At 36.4% G+C, this 26,128-nt stretch overlaps 1 protein-coding gene across 1 annotated transcript; it reads left to right on the top strand.

The window, feature by feature from the left end:
• Positions 1-1,700: 1,700 nt before the first annotated feature.
• LOC132552313 (mucin-2-like) lies at positions 1,701-26,125 on the top strand. The gene is made up of 8 exons (XM_060216473.1): positions 1,701-1,834; positions 16,927-17,051; positions 19,635-20,113; positions 20,951-21,089; positions 22,732-22,847; positions 23,111-23,183; positions 23,376-24,919; positions 25,097-26,125. The coding sequence occupies exons 2-8, from the start codon at positions 16,967-16,969 to the stop codon at positions 26,123-26,125; spliced, it is 3,465 nt and encodes a 1,154-aa protein (XP_060072456.1). The 5' UTR covers positions 1,701-1,834; positions 16,927-16,966.
• The last annotated feature ends 3 nt before the right edge of the window (positions 26,126-26,128 follow it).

Genomic DNA, 26,128 nt, shown 5'->3' with positions numbered 1-26,128 from the left:
TAATATTACATCGTGTTTCATATATACATTAATATTGTATTATATGTCAAATATACAATGTGTATATTATATATATATAATAGTGCTATATAATGTGTTGTATGTATAATAATATTATATCATGTCATACAATTATTTATTTATTGTATGTAAAATATACAACAGTATTACATGCTATCTCACATTTACAAAGAGTTTACCCTTTTGTGTCGTAAGTACAATTATATTACATTGCCTATCATATACTTTGTTTATGATTTTTATTGTAATTTCACGACTCTATTGACCAGAAAGGACACATTTCACAAAGTATATTTAGTCTTAAAGCATCCTAAAAGATCATAGTATTGCTATTTCTATAAATAGATTTATTTGGAACATTTTCCTTTGAATTTTCGGAACACCTCTTACTTCTTTGCCTTGATACGTATTGCTCACCACACACTTACTTCATTATCTACAAATGTAATAAAGATTCTGACGGGATGGACTTTGCTTGTGGAAAACAGACCGCCATGATAGTGTGGATTTAGGAAATTTCTCCAAGCAACGAGTAGCAGAATTTCATAATGATGGGATTCAGATTTGAGCAATAAAATTCCTACCTCGAGATGATGAACCACTTCCCCTTTGAAAATAATTGTCTCTCGATGTTTTCAAAATTCACAAACTCAACAGCGATTTTGCCCCGAATTAAGAACCAAAATTATTTGATTGCGATTGTTGATAACGTTTTAAATAGGAGGACTAAATGGAATGTTTGGTTTCCAATCAGCAGATTTAATTTATTTTTGGTAAAATGATAAAACATCATATGGATATCAGTGGATGTATGAATTTATTTCACCATTTGATCTCATTCACATGCTATTGATGTAAAATGTACAACCTTATGCATCATATATATTACTTATACTTATATATCACATATACAATAGCATTACTTTATATATCACATATATAATAATAGAATCACTTTGTTTATGATTTACAAACTAGTTTTACCTCTTTGTAACATATAAACATTTCATTAAGTATCATATATATAGTAGGCGATACATTGAGTATTATATATACAATACGTAATACATTGAGTATTTATATATATAGTATATATATATAATTAGTAATACATTGAGTATTTTATATACAGTACGTAATATATACATTGAGTATCATATATACAATACGTAATACATTGAGTATTATATATACAATACGTAATACATTGAGTATTATATATACAATACGTAATACATTGAGTATTATATATACAACACGTGATTAATTAACTATCATATGTACAGTACGTAATACATTGAGTATCATATATACAGTACGTAATACATTGAGTATTATATATACAACACGTGATTAATTAACTATCATATGTACAGTACGTGATACATTGAGTATTATATATATAGTACGTAATACATTGAGTATTATATATACAACACGTGATTAATTAATTATCATATGTACAGTACGTAATACATTGAGTTTTATACTCTACGCATTACTTCGTATATCATATTGGCAAACAGAATCACCGAGCTTTACCACTCACTTAATATCTAATCATATCTTATCAAATCAAATCTTATTAGTCTGGACACTAAGTGAATTCACACTTCACATGTATCTTTTCATTATTGATATATAATTGGACACTATCTTCTATTTTTTTATAGAAACTTGCGGCCGGATCCCTGACCTTTGTCAAGGCCTACTCCAACGGTCAAGCGAATTCCGCCATAGATGTCCTAGAACAGGAACTTGAGACAGAGATAGAAAGGGATCGTCAGAAAATTCCAGATACCACGATAGCAAGGTCAGTTACACAATTTGTGACGTCATTGCATAAATTCACATTACAGTCCTGTCCAGAATTCCAGACCTCGCACGACATAATTAATGTCCGTAGTCTTCTACCATCATATTTCTACATACAGACGTAAGAATCCACTTGTTGTATCTCCTAGGCAACTTCTATATCTCGGTATTATGTTTAGATTAATCGTCTTAAGTAAGTTTAATTAGAAACGTGAGGATATCATCCTCTACATGGCCCATGTCCCGAGATCGTGTTGTCTGGTGCCTGTTTTCATTGATCGTAAAAATAATATACGCGAAGACACGTCTGAGGGGTTTTAGCAAAAACTCTTAACCCTTTTTTATTTCGTCCGTCATCAACAACAAGCACACGTCATTCATACGTCATTAACAACAAACACACATCCTTCTTACGTCATCAACAACAAACACACATCTTTCTTACGTCGTCAAAAACAAACACACATCATTCATTCGTCAGCAACAACAAGCACACATCCTTCTTACCTCATTAACAACAAACACACATCATTCGTTCGTCAGCAACAACAAACAGACATCCTTCTTACGTCATCTACAACAAACACACGTCATTCGTTCGTCAGCAACAACAAACACACATTCTTCTTACGTCATCAACAACAAACACACATCATTCGTTCTTCAGCATCAACAGACACACATCCTTCTTACGTCATTAACAGCAAACACACACCCTTCTTACGTCATCAACAACAAGCACACATCATTCGTACGTCATCAACAACAAACACACATCCTTCTTACGTCATCAACAACAAACACACATCCTTCTTACGTCATCAACAACAAACACACATTATTCATACGTCATCAACAACAAGCACACATCATACGTACGTCTTCAACAACAAACAGACACCCTTCTTACGTCATCAACAACAAACACCCATCCTTCTAACGTCATCAACAACAAGCACACATCATTCGTACGTCATCAACAACAAACACACTCCCTTCTTACGTCATCAACAACAAACACACTTCCTTCATACGTCATCAACAACAAACACGCATCCTTCTTACGTCATCAACAACAAGCACACATCATACGTACGTCATCAACAACAAACAGACATCCTTCTTACGTCATCAACAACAAACACACATCCTTCTAACGTCATCAACAACAAGCACACATCATTCGTACGTCATCAACAACAAACAGACATTTTTCTTACGTCATCAACAACAAACACACATCCTTCTTACGTCATCAACAACAAGCACACATCATTCGTACGTCATCAACAACAAACACACATCCTTCTTACGTCATCAACAACAAGCACACATCATTCGTACGTCATTAATAACAAACACATATCATTCCTACATTTTCTATTGGTTTTTCGGACCGACACAATGAGATGTGAGGTTCTTGCCATTCAGTTACATATTTCTAAATTCTTTGATTATACTTATTGTCATAGTGTTTACACTGGCATCACAATATCGCATTCTTTATACTGTGCATTGTATTTATCATCAAAAGCTATCTAGAACAATTGTTTATAATCAGATGTTGATCCTTCTGTCGTATCGATATGTAGAGATGAGTCACGGTATTCGTGCTTTTGCTTTCAAAAATAAAAAAATAAAATTGATCACACCATTTATCTCCAATACCACTGCATGACTGTCAGAGAGTAATGGCAAATGTGTCTTATCTTTTGGAGTACAGCTTATTGATATTGCATATTATCACATATTGAACAATTTTATGAATAACTTTTTGACGTTACATGTAAATCAAATGCAAATCGTGTCAATACATCATTTTCGTTCATCTCGGACACAGAAATAAAATATTGTGATTAACAGAGAAGAAAATGTGAAGTATTCTGTGATATCACGCACTTAGATATATCCAAGTCCGTGGTAATACCCTTAAATATCTAAATCCTTGGTAGTACCATTAAATATCTAAATCCGTGGTAGTACCTTTAAATATCTAACTCCTTGGTAGTACCATTAAATATCTAAATCCGTGGTAGTACCATTAAATATCTAAATCCGTGGTAGTACCTTTAAACATCTATTCCCGTGGTAGTACCTTTAAATATCTAAATCCGTGGTAGTACCTTTAAATATCTATCCCCGTGGTAGTACCTTTAAATATCTAACTCTGTGGTAGTACCTTGATTGCTTTGAATTAATGTAGAACCTTTGAATTACATTTTTTACTGTATTTGGTTTTCTATCATACTCCGAGCTCCAGTTCGTCAATCTTACTTCCCGAATTCTATATACTCCGAGCTCCAGTTCGTCAATCTTACTTCCCGAATTCTATATACTCCGAACTCCAGTTCGTCAATCTTACTTTCCGAATTCTATATACTCCGAGCTCCAGTTCGTCAATCTTACTTTCCGAATTCTATATACTCCGAGCTCCAGTTCGTCAATCTTACTTCCCGAATTCTATATACTCCGAGCTCCAATTCGTCAATCTTACTTTCCGAATTCTATATACTCCGAACTCCAGTTCGTCAATCTTACTTCCCGAATTCTATATACTCCGAACTCCAGTTCGTCAATCTTACTTTCCGAATTCTATATACTCCGAACTCCAGTTCGTCAATCTTACTTCCCGAATTCTATATACTCCGAGCTCCAGTTCGTCAATCTTACTTCCCGAATTCTGTTATACTCCGAGCTTCCGTTTTCTATCCGTGTAATTTATCTTTTGCTTTCAGAGAAAATTTTAACGACTTTAATTTCTAGTTTTTATTCTATATGAGCATCAAATATAACCGGAAGTGGCTCGTGGTATATAACCGGAATTATTCTATCATCCTTGTTTCAGAAATGAATCGTAAACAATAAACATATTTGATTCTGAAACGTTGGGTTGTAATTATGACTTACGTACTGGCAATTTCCTTTAGTTTATTGAACAAATGTTCTCTTAGACATTATTAACTTCATATATCCTCTTCTTACGTTACAAGCGAGAGGTGTACCACTGCTTTCTCTCTAAAAAATAATACTGTATGACTTCTAGCCTTGTACTTAGAACCGTAGTCGTTATATAACTGGTCAAAAGTCCTATAATGACTTAATTTGTACTGTATGACTTCTAGCCTTGTACTTAGAACCGTAGTCGTTATATAACTGGTCAAAAGTCCTATAATGACTAAATTTGTACTGTAGGACTTGTAGCCTTGTACTTAGAACCGTAGTCGTTATATAACTGGTCAAAAGTCCTATAATGACTAAATTTGTACTGTAGGACTTCTAGCCTTGTACTTAGAACCGTAGTCGTTATATAACTGGTCAAAAGTCCTATAATGACTAAATTTATACTATAGGACTTTTAGCCTTGTACTTAGAACCGTAGTCGTTAGATAACTGGTCAAAAGTCCTATAATGACTTAATTTATACTATAGGACTTCTAGCCTTGTACTTAGAACCGTAGTCGTTATATAACTGGTCAAAAGTCCTATAATGACTTAATTTGTACTGTAGGACTTCTAGCCTTGTACTTAGAACCGTAGTCGTTAGATAACTGGTCAAAAGTCCTATAATGACTAAATTTATACTATAGGACTTTTAGCCTTGTACTTAGAACCGCAGTCGTTAGATAACTGGTCAAAAGTCCTATAATGACTAAATTTATACTGTAGGACTTCTTGCTTTTAAGTGATATCTGCGGTTTTAATGATTAGATCTGTTTACTGCTGGATCAGCAGAGTCTAGAGCGAGGAATGATGCATGTAAAATTAAGATGGCATGGTTAGCGTCTGAAGTGGGTGATTATCATAAAGTTAATTGAAATTGAATATATCAAGTTATTTTAAAAAAACTTGAAAACCTTTATTTCATATCTAGGCTTAAATATGTTAAATGTATTTGGTGAATATGTTAATTCATAAGACTTTACATATACTGTTAGCTATACATTTACTAGGTAATCACATTTAAAACAGAAAACAGGTGTGACCTTGCGATCTCTACTGAAACTATCACTGTTCACAAATTTATTTTAATATATATAATTGTTAATGACAATTACATCAACTTTATTAATATACCGACGCGAGCAACGACGAAAAACGTCTGTGTTGTTATTCAATCAGTTTTGATTTAGCCTGGTCCAGAAAGCAACTGTTGTCGGCGAATTAATTGACGTCTAGACGTTTTGTGTTTACCTGTTGTCCATGATTCGCTAGTTCCAATGACTTATGGCTGGATTGATAGTTTTGTCTGCCTCTACAGCCGTTTCTTTATGTAGTCGGGGAGTCAGTACACTCTACGTTTAACATTGGTCTGTTCTTGTTTCCCAAATCACATTACAACACATCATTTATCGCTTCACCTTCATCAATTAATACTGTTGTTGCTCTGCAGATCTATTCGATCAATATGTGACGTACGCCAATTAAGTAGTAAAACGGATATCAAGCACTTTGTCAGCAAATATCATAACTTTTTTTCAATAAAAGGTCGATTAAGTTTTGCATTCAACGAGATATTATTGCATCAAAATAGAACATTGAAACAGATACTACCTGAATCAGCGTCGTTAATGCAACTGGGAAACGCAAGCTGGTGCATTGTTGATAAAGTTATTAATTAACTCTTGAAAGTAGAAAAATATTTGTTCATATTTTAGATAGTTATGAGTTTATAGAATATAAGCTTTATCAAATTTTCTTAAATAGCACTACCCTGAATGTCGCCGATTCCCAAAATACGCTTAACTTGGAATCTCGAGATCAATGTCAAACTCTGAAAGGTATATGCTGCCGACTTAGTAATTCTGACAGCTTATCATGTCTATGCTCCAATGCTTAGTATGTCACAACACATGTAAGCAATATCATGTTTAATATAACCCATGTGCACATCGATCACCACATAAAAAAAAACATTTCTGTTGTAAATTTGACTCCTGTTGCTGGTTTATTATTCACAATCATAAATTTGAAGTTTTTGATAAATATTAGTATGAAGATCTCGTTCAAAACGAGGCTTTGCCATTGTATTGCAGACTGCATATTCTACATGATTTTGTCACATTGGATTTAGGAGTTTGTAAAGAGTTGAGGAGACGGTGACACTACTTAAGAATCGGTTTTTTTCGTTCCTGGGTTATTATCATTATCGTTATTACAATCTTAACGGGCCGTTAACACATGAAAGGTCATTAGGGTCATCGACCGTAGGTAAAGTGCCGACATTACGTCATTTTAAAGATAATCAGCCTAAACGTTTGTAGACTTCACTTCTTTTTACCAGTAAGTTTCTCTTAAACGGTCGCGTGATTAAAAATAGAAAAGATATGGTTAAGGTCACGTTGTTGATTCAAGCACGTGAATCAATACAGATACGCATGTTTACTATCCATAAATCATTATGTGTTCATCTGACTGACAATGGAAGTTTTAATTTTTTATTACTGAGGACAGAAAAACTGAAGTGACAAAAATAATCTAACTACACCGTATTTATGATACTAGAGTCCCCATCTCTACCAGAGGATAGAAAATCTCACAATGCTAAAATTATGGACAAACATTTCTTTGCACCAAGTTTATCAGGCATATCTTTAAAATATTCGTAAAATACAGTTTATCAGTTCAAAAAGGGAGCTGGACGCTAATATGTTTACAGACTCTCAGATCGGTCCTCACTTTTTGAATTGATACATCTTTTTTACAAACAGTTTAAAGATATATCAGAACAGATAGTCTGATATAGATGAAACAAATGATGTCAAATCATGCAAACGGCAGATACTTTTTACAGGAAGTAGTTTAGTGTTTCTGGAAGTTGTTAGATGTTGCCAACGTTAGCCATGAATGTTCCGAGATCTGTTTGATTACCGTGTCGTAAATGTTCTTTATTTTATGTGTTATGTAACACTGCGTTGGATGGAAATATATAAAATTTATCATATACAAAAAATACAAACATTATTGAAAGCCAGAAAAAAAATTTCAGTGAAAGGAATTAGATGTAAATGTTGTAAATGAAGTGGTTTCCAGCATTGCTTGACTTTAACTACGTTATAAATCACGTGCACTGCTGTCGACGTATTCGGGCGTGAGGTAATGGAATATAAAATCAGAGCAAAGAAGAGTAGGTCCCTACCAAATGTCCCTAGGTCAGGACGTATCAGCCAAAGTTTCTCTCTCAAAGGTTTGGCACCGGGCCAATTCGATCGAATACCTACATTACATTAGTGTCTCGTGTCTTTTTGAAACGTAGGTATGTTTGTTGCCAACTCGTTCACGTGATTTGACGACTTTAATTTCCGGTTTAAGAATTTTGCAGCAGTTTCTGTTATATGCCAAAGTGATACTGATTTTTAAGTATCATTGCCTACAAACTGATGACCAAATGTGTTTATAAAGATATATTCTCGGAAACAAATCGCGCAAGTCTCGCTATAATCACGTAAGTCCATTCATGGCTCTGATGCGGACAACGGACATCCAACAGCTTGTTGCTAATTCCGTTTTTGTTATATCGATTACTCAGACATTGTTATATCAATGAAAAAGAAAAAAAACTTTCTCCGATTTTATTCACGTTCATTAACAAAATATAAATTGGTGGTCTCCCCAAGATACAAACTAACCGGCTTCTGTTGTAACAATATACCGACTTTCCATGCTCAGTAGCAAAACACTGACTTCCCATAGTCAAAAGAAACCTACCTTCTGTGATGATCATTTATAACAACCAGCTTCCCCTTGGAATCTGAATCGATTACAGTTTACGGCATTTTTGCAGTTGATTTTAATCCAGGCTGATTTTACTTCATTTAATATCTTAACTATCATGGTTTTTACAAGGTTTCCTAACAAAGACACTTACATCTATACTTCAAAAACATAACCTATCTCTGAATTCATGTGGATTCTTCTAAGTATTTATATGGGATCATGGTGGGCAAATTTCATATCGAAATGTTTTCATTGTCGTGCTGTAGTGATGTTGGTTAGAAGATTCATTCCGCTGACTCTGCACTCTCTAGCTTCATTTTGAAAAAAATGGCCAAATAGATATATTTATTCTGCATCCACATAACACGTTCTTCCTACAACATACACGTGCCAAAGAAAACAGAAACAAAATGAAAGCACATTCAGTGATTATTTCTGTGTCAATACACTGCTGTATACCGACATCACCTACTTGATGACGGTTAACAATGATAGTCTCTGTGTCAACACACTGCTGTATACTGACACCACCTACTTGATGACGGTTAACAATGATAGTCTCTGTGTCAACACACTGCTGTATACCGACATCACCTACTTGATGACGGTTCACAGTGATAGCGTCTGTGTCAACAGACTGCTGTATACTGACACCACCTACTTGATGACGGTTCACAGTAACAGTTTCTGTGTCAACACACTGCTGTATACTGACACCACCTACTTGATGACGGTTCACAGTAACAGTTTCTGTGTCAACACACTGCTGTATACTGACACCACATGCTTGATGACGGTTCACAGTGACAGTTTCTGTGTTAACACACTGCTGTATACTGACACCACCTACTTGATGACGGTAAGCAATGATAGTTTCTGTGTCGACACACTGCTGTATACTGACACCACCTACTTGATGACGGTTCACAGTGATAGCTTCTGTGTCAACAGGCTGCTGTATACTGACACCACCTACTTGGTGACGGTTCACAGTGATAGTTTCTGCGTCAACACACTGCTGTATACTGACAACGCATGCTTGATGACGGTTCACAGTGATAGTTTCTGTGTCAACACACTGCTGTATACTGATACCACATTCTTGATGACGGTTCACAGTGATAGTTTCTGTGTCAACACACTGCTGTATACTGACACCACATGCTTGATGACGGTTCACAGTGACAGTTTCTGTGTTAATACACTGCTGTATACTGACACCACCTACTTGATGACGGTTTACAGTAACAGTTTCTGTGTCAATACACTGCTGTATACTGATACCACATGCTTGATGACGGTTCACAGTAACAGTTTCTGTGTCAACACACTGCTGTATACTGACACCTCATGCTTGATGACGGTTCACAGTGTTTGTGTCCATAGACTTTTGCATACTGACCTGGTGTCGACAAATTACCTAAAGGCGTTTAGGTTGAATTGTCATCTTTCCACTGTTTATGGGATCACAATAATAATAGATAAACTAGAATCACTTCATGTTGAATTATCTTATATCTAGTTGGCTTTGATATTACTACGGAAAACCAACAGAACATTTCAATGATTATTAATCAGATTTGATCAAAAGGGGAGATAACATCGATTTCTTAACATACATGTAACTTGCATTAATTTTAATCCATTGGTTTTAAGAACCATATAATGGTGACAATATTGATATAAATCATGATATTCAAAGAGTGTCGATGGAGATGTTATTCTTACTTTGGAATTTCGATGACAGGAGCTAATGTTCAATGCGTATTTCTCGAGTGTTTACAGAGGTAGGTCTCCAGAGACACTAACTGTTGTCGAGTGTTTACAGGAGTAAGTCTCCACGAGGCTAGCATTGTTGTCGAGTGGTCATAGGGAGAGAGTCTTAAGGTCAGAATTGTCTTCTTCCATTACAAGGAAAGCGATCATTCCGATAAGAAGTGTCTGCTCCCAATATGATAAACACGGTCAGTGAATAGACGATCATTATCAACACTTGTCATAATTACTATCTATATGTAAGGTCACGTGACAGAGAGACGCACAAGAGTACCATCATCTGGGATAAAATCTGTCCAATATGTGAAGAAGTGCCATATTATTTCTATTGGGTTTATGTTTACTTTTCCTTTCTACAAGTTGGCCTATGTTATTAGCTCAAACAGGACAAACGTCTAGTTGACTGTGATCAGATATATAGAAATTAAGAAAATTAGTAAGTTATAGGAATACTGAACCTCTCCATCTTGATTTTGACTTTCCTATCAATCAGTTTGAATTTTCTCTCAGTCGACTCCTAGTCTTGTACATGTAGGCTTGTTCTAGACGGACGAATTAGCTGTGTCATGCAATTTTAATTCATTGTTTGGCTTTCCTATATCAAACTCTAAATTTGTATAAATGATGCTATTTCTTGTGTGCCTTTTGTACAATTCTTACTACATATGTATACATATTTGTTTCAAATGAAATATTTAAAATTTAAAAAAAGGAAAACTGTTATTTTAAAATTTAAAAAATCACTTCCGGGGTAACATTCAATCTATAATCAATCAATGTTTCCCAAAGATTCAGGTGTCACAAAAAAACATTAACTTTATCATGAAATGGTTGCTTCCTTAGGAAAAAAAATTACCAACTTATCAACAGAATCATAATTCAGCCTCGAATTCGCCGAAACTAGGGCAAAATGTGAACAAAGAGAAGTATTTACAAGACCTCTACGACAATTACAAGGATAATAAGACCAGGTGTTCCGGAAAGGTAAGCGTCGTTTGCTTCGATGGCGATACCTGTCATGTAAACATTTGTCAGTTCAAGTAAGTAATGCCACGTTCTCAAATGAGAACAAGGTAAACAACAGCGTAACCACCTATCATACTAACGAATATCATACAGGTCCAACTTCCTATCGCCAAGCTGGAGCTGGAGCATCAAGCAAATAAATGCTGGAGGGATGGAATCGATGGAAACTAGGTACACTGTTTTAGTAAATGTCTATCGCATCACAGATGGTACCCACTGCACTACTTAGCTTAAGAAATCTGTGAAAGCATTGTGCTCAACAATAACCAAACTCAAGTGTGTTATACCATTTAATCGTCGTAGAGCCCGAAACGCAAGCTCTGTTGAGAAAGGACACGATAAGTCGTTGGGAAGGTAGATTGTTACGGCTGAAGAACAAAGTGTACCTTCTCTACGAGAATGAGTACATTTATACTGACAAACAACGCTTGTATGTGTTTAATTTCAAGCTAAAAGCTACCTGTGTCACTGATGCAGTGGTTTGGTTTCATATTGCATATTATCCAGTAATCAAACAAGGATGACAATCGTCGATGGTAACGCGAATTAAAAATCATGAAGTACAGACATTTCACAGCATGCCGTGCTTCTTTGTTACTTATTCCGGGTTTATGTATTATTATGTTCCTTCTGCCTGGTGGTTCCGTTGTTGTATACCTTGTTCTCATTTGAGAACGTGATATTACTTAATTGGATTGACCAAGATTCACATGCGTGGTGACGTCGATGAAGCAGAGGACGCTTACTCTTCCGGAACACCTGGTCTTATTCTCTTGTTTTTTTTTCTTTCTAGGAATCTCTATATGAATATTTCTTTGATAACATTTTTATGTAGTTTTATCGAATTTGAGTTTGAGATTATGTACATATGCCGGTACTCTTGTTGTATTTGCGTATAAAATGATAAATCCATTCAATTGGTGACGTGTTTGTATTACACTACTGATTTCTTACCTGATATACGATTAAGGCTAAGTCTTTAATTAACTTCAACTGACTCACGAGACAGCAAACACCAAAATGATGACTTTTGATCAATAATAAAAAAAACTTCCGAAGCGAAACTGATATCGACTAAGTTATTTTTTGTAGAAAACTAGAGCAGTCAGCAAACATATATAATAACCAACGCACGTGAGGTTAATCGTAACTCAAGATATTGGATGTCAGTTCTGTCGATAACTGATAACTATCTATAACTTTGTATTTGTTCTTGTTGCTGGAGAAAGTAGCCCAATAACTTAACTATGTATACACCAGACATACACTTCACTCTGATGGCGACGCATTCATATTCTCTTGTCTAACTTTTATAATAAGCTTTAAAATTAATAGTCAATGTTGCCGCTACAAGTTCGTGTACATGTAGCTTTTAACTCATCCTTTAACGCGCAACTAATTCATGAACAAACAGCACGATTCTAATTCATGGTTTTGTTTTACGAGAAATAACTTTCTCTTAAAACTGTTCATTTACAAACATAGCTACCGAGATAATTCTATACTTGACACTGATAACATCTACTTCAGCTATTGATCTGCTGGTTTCAAAACGTTGGTTTATAGACAAACAAAAAACCATCACCATATATCAGTGTTACAAGAATATCTGCTTTAAAATCGATATAAGTCTGCGTGTTATGATACACACTGAAAATAAATAACCAAGATATGATAAAAAGGACCATTGTTGTGTAAATCTGAATGATTTTCATTTAGTTTCACCTAAGATAAATCACGATCTTAATACGATTCGTGGCAGTTTTCCCGAATGGACCAACTACCACAATATTCTATCAGTTGACCGAAGTATTGATTGAACTGTGTATCATCTTAGCTTTCATTGATAGAGTGTAGTTTATAAATCAGGGCCTCTAATTGGTTAAAATAATGTAGAAAGACAGTAGCAGTTCTATCCAATCATGATAGTCTCCAGTAAACACTATTCATAACCACGATGTTTAGAGCCAGTTTACAGCTGTACTTTATAAACGTGTCATCTATATGAAACATCACGTGACATCAACTTTTTTCGACAACACGGGTTGCTGCCATGTGGTTGGGGCAATCATTACGTGTCAAATCGGAGGGTCGCTAATAAGACTGTCAACAACTGAGTGGGTTAACATCTTATTGACAATATTTCAGTGATTTAAGGCTTAACTGAACCCCTTTACGACACGTGCTTTCTGATGTCATTAACACGTCATCAGTTAACACCATGATGCGTTTGAGGCTTCCAAAGGGGTTTCTCATAACATTGGTTATAAACCATAACGAACATTCTGTAATGTATCTATGGAGTTGGACCTGAGTTGCGGAAATCAATAAAAATGATAAACAACAATGATGATCATTTAGTTAGTGACTTAAAAAGGTAATTGAAACAAAGAAAAAATTATTACACTTTTACACAGTTTTACATGACCAGTAAATGAGATTATTTCTGAAATGAGAAACAATGGGATTTGGAGGGGACCATTGATGATGAGTTCACCTGAATGAGAAGTTGGGGAATAGCAAACATATATAAGGAATAGTTACGCTGCCTCAGGCCGTGACGAAATATCGAATTCTATATCCTGAATAGATTATGTCAATTGATCTGTCGGCCAAGTGCAGTGTATCTGGTGTCCGCGGGAACATTAACAGACTGGCTAGTGGTGATACATGAACATGACCATAAGGGTTACAAATAGAAGTATGCTCACGTGTTAATACAGAAATGTGATCCCTTTTGCCATATCGACAACAGTATTTGACGAGTTGATAGGAAACCACACTAACACCATTTGTAGAATTTTAATACACCATACAGAAAAAGATGCTGTAAAATTTGCAATTAATTTCGATACGGGATGATCGGCAAATCCTAAGGTGTTAACAAAATTCAATATTTGATGAAAAAAATGACAATTGAATATTGTAGCAATCAAGTTGCATTTGTTTTTTTACCGTAGTGTAGTAAGGTTTGAAATACAAGCGATTTGTGTAATACACCATCGTAGGGCTCGGAAGGAATACGATTGTAACGGGCACTTAAAATTACAGTTTGAAACCTAGGAGGAAACTGCGGAAATCGAAATTGTTTGAAAAAATGTCAAAATATAAATTGAATAGGGCACTTACCAAATGATATCAAGTACCTAAACGATCTATGTCACTGATTTTCGATACATATGATAATAAATTATTGTTTTATGTTTTAGGAATAGTTTGGCAATTCATTTGTCATTCAGTCATCTCTTTTTCTTTTTATTACACACCGCAAATATGCAAAAAATTGATTTGAATATTTTGTTTCCATACTACAAAAACGTCATACGATAAGGTTTCAAATTAAAACTTTTTTCTCGCGAGTTCTGTCAAGTTTAACAGCTCCTCGGTGTGACCAATAGATTATGCAAAAACGAAATAATTTTCACGGATATATAACAGAAGGGTTTTCTCTAATTTCGAAGGTAACAGCATCTATTCTTGGCAGTATTATTGTATCGTGGAATATTGCTAAAGAAGAGAATCTCTTGGACAACAATATTTACAATATCTGCATTGTTTGGATATTTATATGTGTTGTCTCGAGGATGTTTTCTAAGAACTCCACACCCATCTATACATTCAGTAGTTTCAAATAAAATATACAAATCGACATTAAACACATGTAACAGCAGTAATTTCATTCACATTTGCCAGAATTATCGTCACTACATGAGAATAATTATCAATTTTTCAAAATATCTGCCATCGGTGATCCAGGGATCCTTCTGTTCCGGATTTCCAGATGCGTTTTATTAAGACGGTTTGGTTGGAAATATTCCCACCAATACCGCGCCTCGTAATTGACCACAGGAGAGCTATTTTGATGTTAACAATACTTTTAAACGTAAAGCTACACAAATAACACATTAATATCAGGACAATCATTTCGGTTACCTTTCATCAAAAAATTGGAAAACTAGATGAAATTAAAATATGGCACACTTCGCTTAAATCACGAACTCGTTTAAAAAATTAACGAATTATATATTCTTTTGACTACATCAAGCTAGTGATGTTTATCAGAATCCCTCCTTATCTCCGAAAGTTACGATTGCTACGTCAGTGATCCTATAGTCGTTTCTGGTGATATCTGAAAATATCTTGATTGAATGTGGCATAAAAACTGCTTTTTCGTAATACCTCACACACACAAACACACACACCTATGTATACATCATATAGAGTGTGAGTGAGAGAAACAGGTGAAACGGTGCGTGTTGTTTTTGAAATTATCTACTCATATCAATTTCAACTTGACATTTGTTGTTATAACTGTAATTAGAACGTGAAACAGACACTTAGGTAATAAGCATTAAACCATCAATCAAGCATGGTATTGGTTATACAAAGTAAAATGGAATCAGATCCATATTTCTCAGCTCATATGACTCTATTACAAATATCAATTGATATAACATGCTTTAGCAGGAGAAAAAAAACATTTTTAAGATTCCGAAATCGCTTACCGCAATAGTTCTTGGACGTAGCATAATGGTTAGAGAACCAATGAAAAAAGACTCTCGAACCGAGTGGCGAATTAGTTTCTCTATAGTGTTTACAATATTCAAGTTGATGAACAAAGTTGTGAATATGATTCTCAGTAAAGGGGGCCGCGGCAAGGCGTCTAACGGTCCTTGCCGCAAGCCTCCCGCTTCTGGGTCGAGAATTCGACGTGAGACAGTCGCAATGTACTGGCCGCAAGTTCGTGGAGGAACTCCGGCTTTCCTCTACCACCCGAACCTGACTAGTCCTTAAATGACCCCGAGTGTTCATAGGAATAAAAAAACCCAATTAAATAATATATCCCTATAGTGTTTACAATATTCAATATTATTACCATAATCCTGAATATGTTTTCTCTATAGTGTTTACAATATTCAATATTATTACCATAATCCTGAATATGTTTTCTCTATAGTGTTTACAATATTTAATATGATTTTTATTATCCTGAATATGTTTTCTCTGTAGTGTTTACAATATTAGACATGATAATCATGATTGTGAATATGTTTTCTCTATAGTTTTTCTCAATATTTTTTCTCAATATTCAATATGATTACTTATATCCTGAATATGTTTCTATGTAATGTTAACCTTATTCAATACAACCATAGTTGTGAATATATTTTCTATAAAAAACCCGTTTTCCCCAATAACTGAGAAACATAATTGTCACTGTTAAGTATCGTGGTTTATAGGATAAATTTCAGCCGTTTGCTTTCCTCCTTGAACAAGGAAAAATCCTTCTCTATTGTCTTTGTTACTGTCATCACCCTGCACGAGGAACTCATCTTCCTTGGGTTTTTCTCGAAGTTACAGAGCGAAAAGAAAAAAAGTATTTGTTGCACAGAAAATAAGAATAGCAACTTGTATGTCAGATTATCGATTTATATTATTAGGAATCGATTGGAAATCGATCTGTTAACTTGATCGATATTAGAATATTGACTTACTAACTCAGTTCAACTGCTTTCAAATGCTCAATCATATGTTATACAAATTGCTCATATCATATCGTACATGTCGTTTCAGATTACGTCATAAAGGCGGGAAACTGCTTCATGGTAAACACATGCTGTTGTTGGTGGTGGTACTCAATATAATAGACTGTGGTCTCGTGCTGGGCGAGCTCGTGCTGGATCTCCATCACGTGAAAGGTAACAAGGCAATGTGGCAACATGACGTAACACTACAAAGCAGGTCATAGGTCTCCGACAGTATTAGTGCTAATAGACTAGGAATAAGATTGGTTACGCACTAAACAAACCAGTTCACTGCTGATTCTAATGAAAAACAATAAACTCACTTTCACAAAAAATGGCAATTAATTATAACAGAGAAAAGAAAACGCGTCTTCATTTAAAGTCGAAAACCAAGTAAACGATAACCATTATAGAAAAAAAGAATATTCAGCGCGATGAAGCATGTCACTGTTTATCAAAAAATGATAGTAAGATATTTGCTGAAAACCATACATCTCCTAATCCTTATGAGATGGGGACACTTTTCTCAACGTTAGGAAGCACAACAAGTGCCAAACAGGAAAGAAAAAAACCGATTAAAACAAAACAAACTAGTCTAAATCCACATCGACATACGCACCGTCACAAACCTATAAACCAGACCAGTGTTGAACTATAAAGGAAGGGTACAGACACAGTCACATAGGGCTACAAACCAGGTCTGTGTTGAACCTTAAAGGAAGGATACATACACAGTCACATAAGGCTACAAATCAGGTCTGTGTTGAAACCACAAAAACACACTCTCACAAAGACCACTATCCAGGCAGGTGTTGAACAATAAAGAAAAAAACATCGGACACCGTTACGTACAGCTACAAACCGGGCCTGTGTTGAACCTTCTAGAAAAAGGTACACACAACATCACCAGGCTTGTGTTGAACCTTGAAGACATGAAAACACACCAAATCATACATAATATTGATCACTAAAGACAAAATCTTCAAACTTCCAGTCCTCAATTAAAGTCTGAAAGCTTTGCGGTTCCTTTTATCTGTTTTCAAATGATTGTCAACGTGACGAGATACTGGCTTGAAAGCATTCCGTAATTATGAAAAAGAAGCACAATATTGTACTAACTGGTAACCAGCCGACGTTGGGTACAGCAACTTGTCTTGAATTGTGCAAATAATTCATTGAATTTGTTATCAAATTTGGCGAAGATCTATAAAATGTTATTGCAATTATGTAAAGTGCATTTTACTTCTAGCTTTACAGAGTAAGCTTGATTGAAATTGTCAAGAGAGAAAGACAAAATATCAAAAGAGTAATTGAAGTCTCTTTTTATACTTTGAATTCAATTCGATCTCATTTGCAAGGAATCATCACATCCGTTTGGGGAAACTGTCATTGCTCAGCACAATTGAGTGCAGATTCTTCTAAATTCCATTAAATGCAGTCGTAGCCTTAAAACACAAAACCACAGCTGAGTCCTAGACAAGTTGATGAAATTATTCTGAATTTTAGAAATTGATAATACGCCAAGTTGACTGGGCAATATTTAATGCAACATATTACACAGACTTTGTTGTTTTAATCACTTCTAGTTATCAATGATTAATGTATCCTAGAATTTCTTAGATAAGATAAACTTAACAATGTGATGAAAGCATTGTAAATATTGAGCTAACACTACTTCAATCCATGATAGTAGCCGAGGTGTTTTACCGCAGACGATCATTAGTTATCACGTGACCGCCAACCTAAAACATTCGTTTAGATTAGTAGACGTGCAGTCACGTTGTACACACTACCTTACTCTCACTCTTTAAAAGCTTTCGTAAACAAAGCTTTAGTTTGATTTGAACATTAAATTACCGCACAATAGAGATGTACACGTCTCCACACGCCTGGCATTCGCCGTCTTGGATTTACTGTTTTAATAGCCCACAATGCTCGCAATGGCTGCTTAGTTTGGGGAGTGCTGATGATATCCCTGCATCACCATTGCAGATATTGCATTAACTAGGAACAGCTGTTTATGTCATCTCAGAGACGTATTTTTTGGTTGTATACATAAACCACAAGGCATGTTCAATGGTGCTAAATAATACTGCACGTTCACTTGGAATTTGGCATGATAGTTTACATATCGGCAATCATCGTTTATCTCTCCACTTTCAGCCGCCAAAATTCACCAAACATCTAGATACTGATCAAACAGGTGTTTAGGAGAACGAACATACATTTACACGTCTCTTGTTCAATCTAACAACTTTTTTTTATATAATTACAGTACACTAAAGTCTGGAAACTTCTCACTTCTGTTTCCGTTCATCTTTATATAAGCTTCCTACTGTGTCGTCAGAGATTCTTGTGTCACCCGCACACGGCCCTGTATAAAACGGTTATTGTTGTTAATGTATGATGCCTATTTAGTAGTATGTATAATACGTTCACACTCGCATTATGGAAATGATGTACTGCTGTTTATGGTCCAAACCATATTTCACCGAATATGTTTTAAAATAACAATTATAAAACGTTTTAATAGTCTGAAACAATAATTGGAAAATATCGAATTGCTATGAGACTAAATTTCCTCTCCCTGTCCTTTAAAGTAACACAATCATCAAGAACGAACATTCACCATCTTTATAGGAATGTCCCATTCTTTTGAATAGGACAGATAATCAGTAAACAAACATTATCATGAAGACATCACTACGCGCTGTCATCGTGGAAATTTATCTTGACAATTTGATTCTTGTTTTTCAGATATTCTGTCCCATTCTCAGAAGACTTCCTCGGTATTCCTGCAAAGATTACAAGCCAACTACCCCGATAACGTGGCATATACTGACATTAACGATTTGAGGACGATCTATGAGCAGATATTGAGAGCTAAGATAGAATGGGATGTTGTTGACGATGCGGATTCCTCCACAGTTTTCCCGTACACAAACACCTCTGTGACACAAGCTACACTAAACAAAACACGTGATGGCAAGGATCAAAACGACTCTTTAATATCAGATACCAGTCAATCACACAGGCGTGTAAAAAGGAGTGCCGGCGATAGCTCTTCCTGTGATTTTCCCGTTTCCGTTTCCGGCCTATCACGTTCCGTCAGTGTTGAGGAACGAGTGGCTAACGGGCTACATAAGACCAGTTTGTTTATAGTCTGTGTGCTTATCGTGGAGACAATACTGAAGATGTTCTGTTTCGGAAAACATTTCTTTGAACATAAACTTGAAGTAAGTACATTTTACATATAGGCTTATTTGGCAATACAACAGGAACATTCATGCCAAGCCTTCCTGGCAGGTTGACAAATGCTTTGCCTTGATTGAATAAATGGAAACAACAAGATTGTTGTTATGAACAAACAAACAAAAAACAAGCCAAACACCAGATTCTTCCGTATAAACAGACATAAACACATAATCACACAAAGTGACAAGATAAATAATAATACATCACTGTATCTAATGCGATTGCGGCTTTTCAAAGTATCGCATGCTTCACATGTTTAAAATCAATCCTTCCTGGCTACGTTCTTCTAATTATTTTAAATAATGAGTTTACGACACATCATGTGTTGTAAATAAGTCTACAAATGTATACACATTCATCTTTGTGGCAGGTATTCAATAACTCTATCTTCCGATAATCCTTCGTTTTCAATCCATGTGGTTCAGGTGTTTCACATCCTCGATACCTCAGGAATTACGACCACCCACTGTTGCTGTCTGCAACCCTGGAACATTTCGTTGCAAAATTGAAGGCATAAACAAAGTAATTTGATTGGTTCTAGGAGAAAAGAAACCGACCAATCACACGCTGATACGCTCCTTTTGAAGATTACAAAAGTTCGACACCCAACTTCAAAGTCATAACAATATACCGTGATGCGACCTCGAGATTCGTTTGATGTATATCAAAGAATCAAACAAGACTTCTCATCTTGTCCGCATGATGTCGCACATGGAACCACCAATTTTGCCTTGACATGTTCCAGGGTTGCAGAGAGCTAAAGTGATAATAACTTCTGACTATCGTGGAAGAGTGTTAGATAATTTTGTATGTTTCAGGTGTTCGATGCTTTCATCGTACTGATATCCTTCGTTGTCGATCTGATATTCTTGGAGGGTCTGTCCACCTACTCGCTACAAGACTTTGTATACATTCTAGCATTCATTCTACCATGGGGCGTCATCCGGGTAGTCAACAGTAAGTTTTGTGTGTATAGACTTGTACAACGTAGTTGATAGATGAAGTGATGTATTATATAAATTATCAACTACTTAGGTTGTCATACTCAAAACTTGTAGGAATACTGCTGTGATTAAGGTGACTGTAACTCTCCATCTCATTATGTTAAGCTGTTTGTTTGTCACAGCGATAAATAATAACATGTAGGCATTGATTCTTATGACAACAGTAGTCTAATTAGCGGCCATATTTTAAGCCAAGAAATTCATGTTTAATTGTCTTTGTAGAAGATAAAAAAGTGTAGTAAAGTAACATTGGTACGCTACTCCAGGAAGTATAAAATAGAAAACGATGACCTCTTGAATGCGATGGACCTATATTAGTTAATCAGAGACGGTCACTGAACGGACATGTGATAGTACACTGTATTCTTTCATTCATGGGTATTAATGACATTCTTTAGAATAAACAGACCATGTAACTATCATATACTGTGTCAACGCATCAATTGTAGTAACAACGATAGACAGAAAACATGAAAAAAGGTTTGATAATAATTAAGACAAAACCAATTTTTTGAATGTGTATATAAAACTTTAAAAAACCACAAAAAACCCCACCAGAAAATCAAAAGGAAACAAAATGCAGCATACTACCAAATCCGTGCATAAAAGTCCTTGCCGTGAGCAGCCGGGGAAGTTAGTTTCTTGAATCCGTTCAATAGGGCAACGACTTCGCCAATGATTGCTGATTTATTGGTTTTTATCAGAGATGCGGAAATTGAATTCAAACTGCTTTTGAATGTTGTGAGAGGCTCGCCTCAAACCTGATTGCTTGTCCCTCAGTTCGTTATACATGTGATAAAACGTTCCCCAATAGACGCGTCTCGAGTGCTGTTAGATCGGCTACTGCCAATTATTGACCAATCAAGATGCAATTAGATCGTAAAGCGCGATGCATGGTCTACTCGGAACACCCCTGTGGATATCGTTATTATACATGAAAGATATTTATTCAATCTACGTTTAATGTCCTGCATAACCCCTTTTTATTCCAATTGTCAAATTCGATCGAATTAGCAATTAACCTTGTGGTGAGTTGAGGAACACGCGCGAAACAGCAAGGGGAATCTTTAGCATAACTGTATAGATCAATTAATAAGCAAGAAACAATAATCCTATTAATACGTCTATATATACGGAAATCACTTACACATTAACACTCCATAGCTAGAAGGCTGATCGGTACCTTAGGAGAGAGAATCATATCTGCAGAGATTTTTACGATTGAAAATTGAGCACATAGATCTGACTGACAAATAAATCATTGCTGGTACTGTGTTTTGTCTCACTTCTCGGGGCTGTTTTTATCATTGATTGCTCGTGTTATATTTGGCTTTACTGATTTCGTCTAGACGATACTCTACTGACCGGACAATGCCATATGTCACAACAGATTACAAACTGAACGTCTAATATTGACATGTTTTCTGATAAATGATGCATGCTTCGTTTCCAACAATAATGCCTGTTTAAACAGCTAACGTTAGATTGGTACACCAATAAACATATAGGAAAGAAATTATATTATATTCCGATGACTTACGATTGTTCAAAGTGTGCTGACATTAGTTACGGTTTATTGAGTAATTGTTTTACAGGTTTAGTTGTGGTTGTGCGAGATCACGAACACTTCCGGTTGAAGTTACTGTATACTCAGAAAAAGAAAGTCGACAGTGACAACAAACATCTTCGACAGGAAAAGGAGAAACTCAGCGTGAGTAATTTGTCACTCCGGTGTGTGTGATTCATCATTCCTGGCGAATCGAAGAAAGTTCATACAATGGGCACAGCATGTCATATCCTACTTTAATGATCCCTGTTAAAACAGTTAGACCACCACATAACTCCGTGATATGTATGTTACGCAAGAACTGGATTTCAAACCTTCAGTAAAATAAAGCTGAAAATATTGTTGAAAATAGCATTTTTATGTTTAAGTGAAATAGGACGATAATGCCGCTCGGTGTTCTGTTACAGGACCAGGTCGATTCACTGCGCAGGCTCTGTTTAGGTGAAGGTGTAGACGACTTCCGCATACAGCAGAGTATGGGTAAGTTTATACATATACAATGTATATGTACCTTAATTTAAGTTATTATTCATGATCAAGGAATACTGATAACAATCTACTTTGGAGTAACGTTAGTCCATAAATAGTAGAAAAACAAAAATAAAATCGAATTATAATCGACTGTGGAGTTATAGTCAAGCTTTGTACAAACATCCTTATCTAATGTTACAGCTCGATCGAGTGCGCGTCCCGGGAAGGGGATCATGGGATCCTTCGCTAGTTTGGCTATGGGAGCAATTGGAGGTGGAAAATCTAATGGCACTAGTTTCTGGAATCTTTTAAACACTCCTAAACTGAAGAGAGGAAAATCAGAGGAATGGGAGGGCAAACTAGGCGTGTCCAAGATGGACAGTCAGTCAATGCGCTTTAATGAAAGGCTATGGACCGTGTCGGGGTCAGCAGATATGAAGAAGCCAAGGAAATCACAATCACTTACGCAACAGGGAACAACGGAAAGCGACCCTGGAACACCACCCACCATTCGCGGACGACTAAAAGCACTTAAGCGATTGCTGAAGCGCCAGGAAACAGTCGACTCCTACTCATCGACGGAAACTATAGACAAAAACTCACGCTTCTCACTAGATAGGCTGTCCTCTTCAGAAAACATTACACCGTTACACAGTGTCGATATCGAAAGTGTGACTGATATGGAAACTGGAGATGAAGCTCCCGGAAGAATCTCACTGTCTCCGTATGATGTGATCAATGAATGTATAGAGGATAAAATAGAGGAAAACTCGTCTATGGGATGTATCGGTTCACGGTATACGGCTCAAAGGCCATCGTCTCCGACCAATATCATCGTGACCACGTGTAGTACGGATGATTGTGATAGTCTTAATTTCTCCACTGCAGGAAGTAAAGACTCCGTTAAAAGTCGAACATCGGGTAGACGGACATCCGGCGGACGGACATCCGGTGGACGGACGATGGAAATAGCTGTAGATATTGAGTACAGCGATAGTGAGGTAGTTCCCATGCTGCTCCAGGAACAGGATGTCTTATCTACTGTTCCCGTGCTGTCACACCCCTCACCACCATCAGATCATAAACTAACTCTTAATCCGGAAACGGACGTTATTCATGAAAGTAACTGTACGCATGTCCAACATTTAACAAATCTTGACTGTCGACACCATAGCCATTCTTATAATTGCATACCAAGCACAACGCAACACAAAAACTGCGACATCTCACACAGCAATGATGTAGATAATAAAGGACCAAGGAAGAGTTCCATGCCGTCGAATTCGACCATTGGTGAATCAGGGCTACCTTCAGGTATCGCTAAGCAGTCATGTCCGGTAAAAACATGTTTGTTTGCCCAGAATAAACCACTTTCAATTGAAAATATTCTGCATCCAACAGCGCCTCAACATTTTTTGAGTCCAACGAATGATTGCCATTACACGAAAGACGGACAACCGCTAAATTCACAACAACCCTCGAAAACAAGACATCTTCTGGACACAGCCGTGCCGGTGGACAAGATCACCCTGCCGAATATACTTCAGCAAAACTACGCAACAAATGAACCTGGAAATACCCTCTTTATTGCACCCGACACAAGTAAAAAATGTCTTGCGAACGCAAATCCTGTATCAGACTGCTCAACTGTGTCAGGCACAGGAAACTCGGCAAATAGAATTTCTTCATCACCACCTGCTAGATCAGCTTCTCAGAACTCTAATATAGCAGTTACGTCAAGCACAATAGTCCCATCGACTCCAATAAATGTTACCTCAGGGAAAGGGCGTTCACGTAATGTAGAAGAAATCTCAACGCCTTCGTCAGATTACAACCAACCACAACTTGGAAAAAGAAACAACGGAACAATATCACAAAACAACGGCACACCATCAAAAGATAAAGGAACACCATCACCGAACAACAGACCTCCATCTAAAAACAATAGAACACCATCACCAAGCAACAGAAAAAAATCACTAAGTGACAAGACACCATCACAAAACAACAAAACACCATCACCAATTAACAAAACACCGTCACCAAACAACAGAACACCATCGCCAAACAACAGAAAAATATCACTAAGTGACAAGACATCGTCACCAAACAACCGAACACCATCACCAATCAACAAAACAACTTCACCAAACAACAGAACACCTTCACCAAACAACAGAACACCATCACCAATTAACAAAACACCATCACCAAACAACAGAACACCATCACCAAACAGCAGAAAAATATCACTACATGACAAGATGCCGTCACCAAACAACAGAACACCATCACCAAATAACAGAAAAATGTCACTACATGACAAGACGCCGTCACCAAACAATAGAACCCCATCGCGCAGTCCCTCTATGCACCGCTCTCCAAGCCCATCCGGCTTTGTTAGTATACACTCGTCAAATAGTGATATATCATGTAGTTTCCAGCCAATACAGATACCAGAAACACACTTAAACACTCCATGTATACCGGTGACGGAAGAACCACACACAAATTCAAACATACGGGAGAATTTAACACGAGAAACACCGACAAATTCAGACGTGGAGGAGAAATATAGTGGTAACTCCGCTCACACCCCGGAGAGGCTTAGTGACAATTCAGGTCACAGACAACTAGAGTCTACTGACACCCCTCGTCAAGGTCACCAGAACTCTAGTGACAACCCTACTCCAAAGGAGGATAGATTGGGACCTATACCCGATATGGTACACACAAATTTTCCTAGCAAAGAAGCACTACAGAATAAGAACAATTCTTATCACTACCCTATGGCAAAGTCGCTCAGAGCCCACCAGGAATATAATAGCCCAAATCAACCTGGGTTATTGGATACCATTGAAAAACGTATTACAGACATATCTCATCTGGAACAGTCCACAAGTTCCCTACCCTCTGATCTAGCCCCTCAGAGGCGTTCGTCTATGCATTGACCA

Source organism: Ylistrum balloti, unplaced genomic scaffold, assembly GCF_031769215.1.
Source record: "Ylistrum balloti isolate Yb309-2 unplaced genomic scaffold, AGI_CSIRO_Ybal_v1 Utg370242, whole genome shotgun sequence".
Taxonomy (NCBI): domain Eukaryota; kingdom Metazoa; phylum Mollusca; class Bivalvia; order Pectinida; family Pectinidae; genus Ylistrum; species Ylistrum balloti.
Note: the sequence above shows the minus strand (reverse complement) of the source record. Positions and strands in the feature narration are given on the sequence as shown.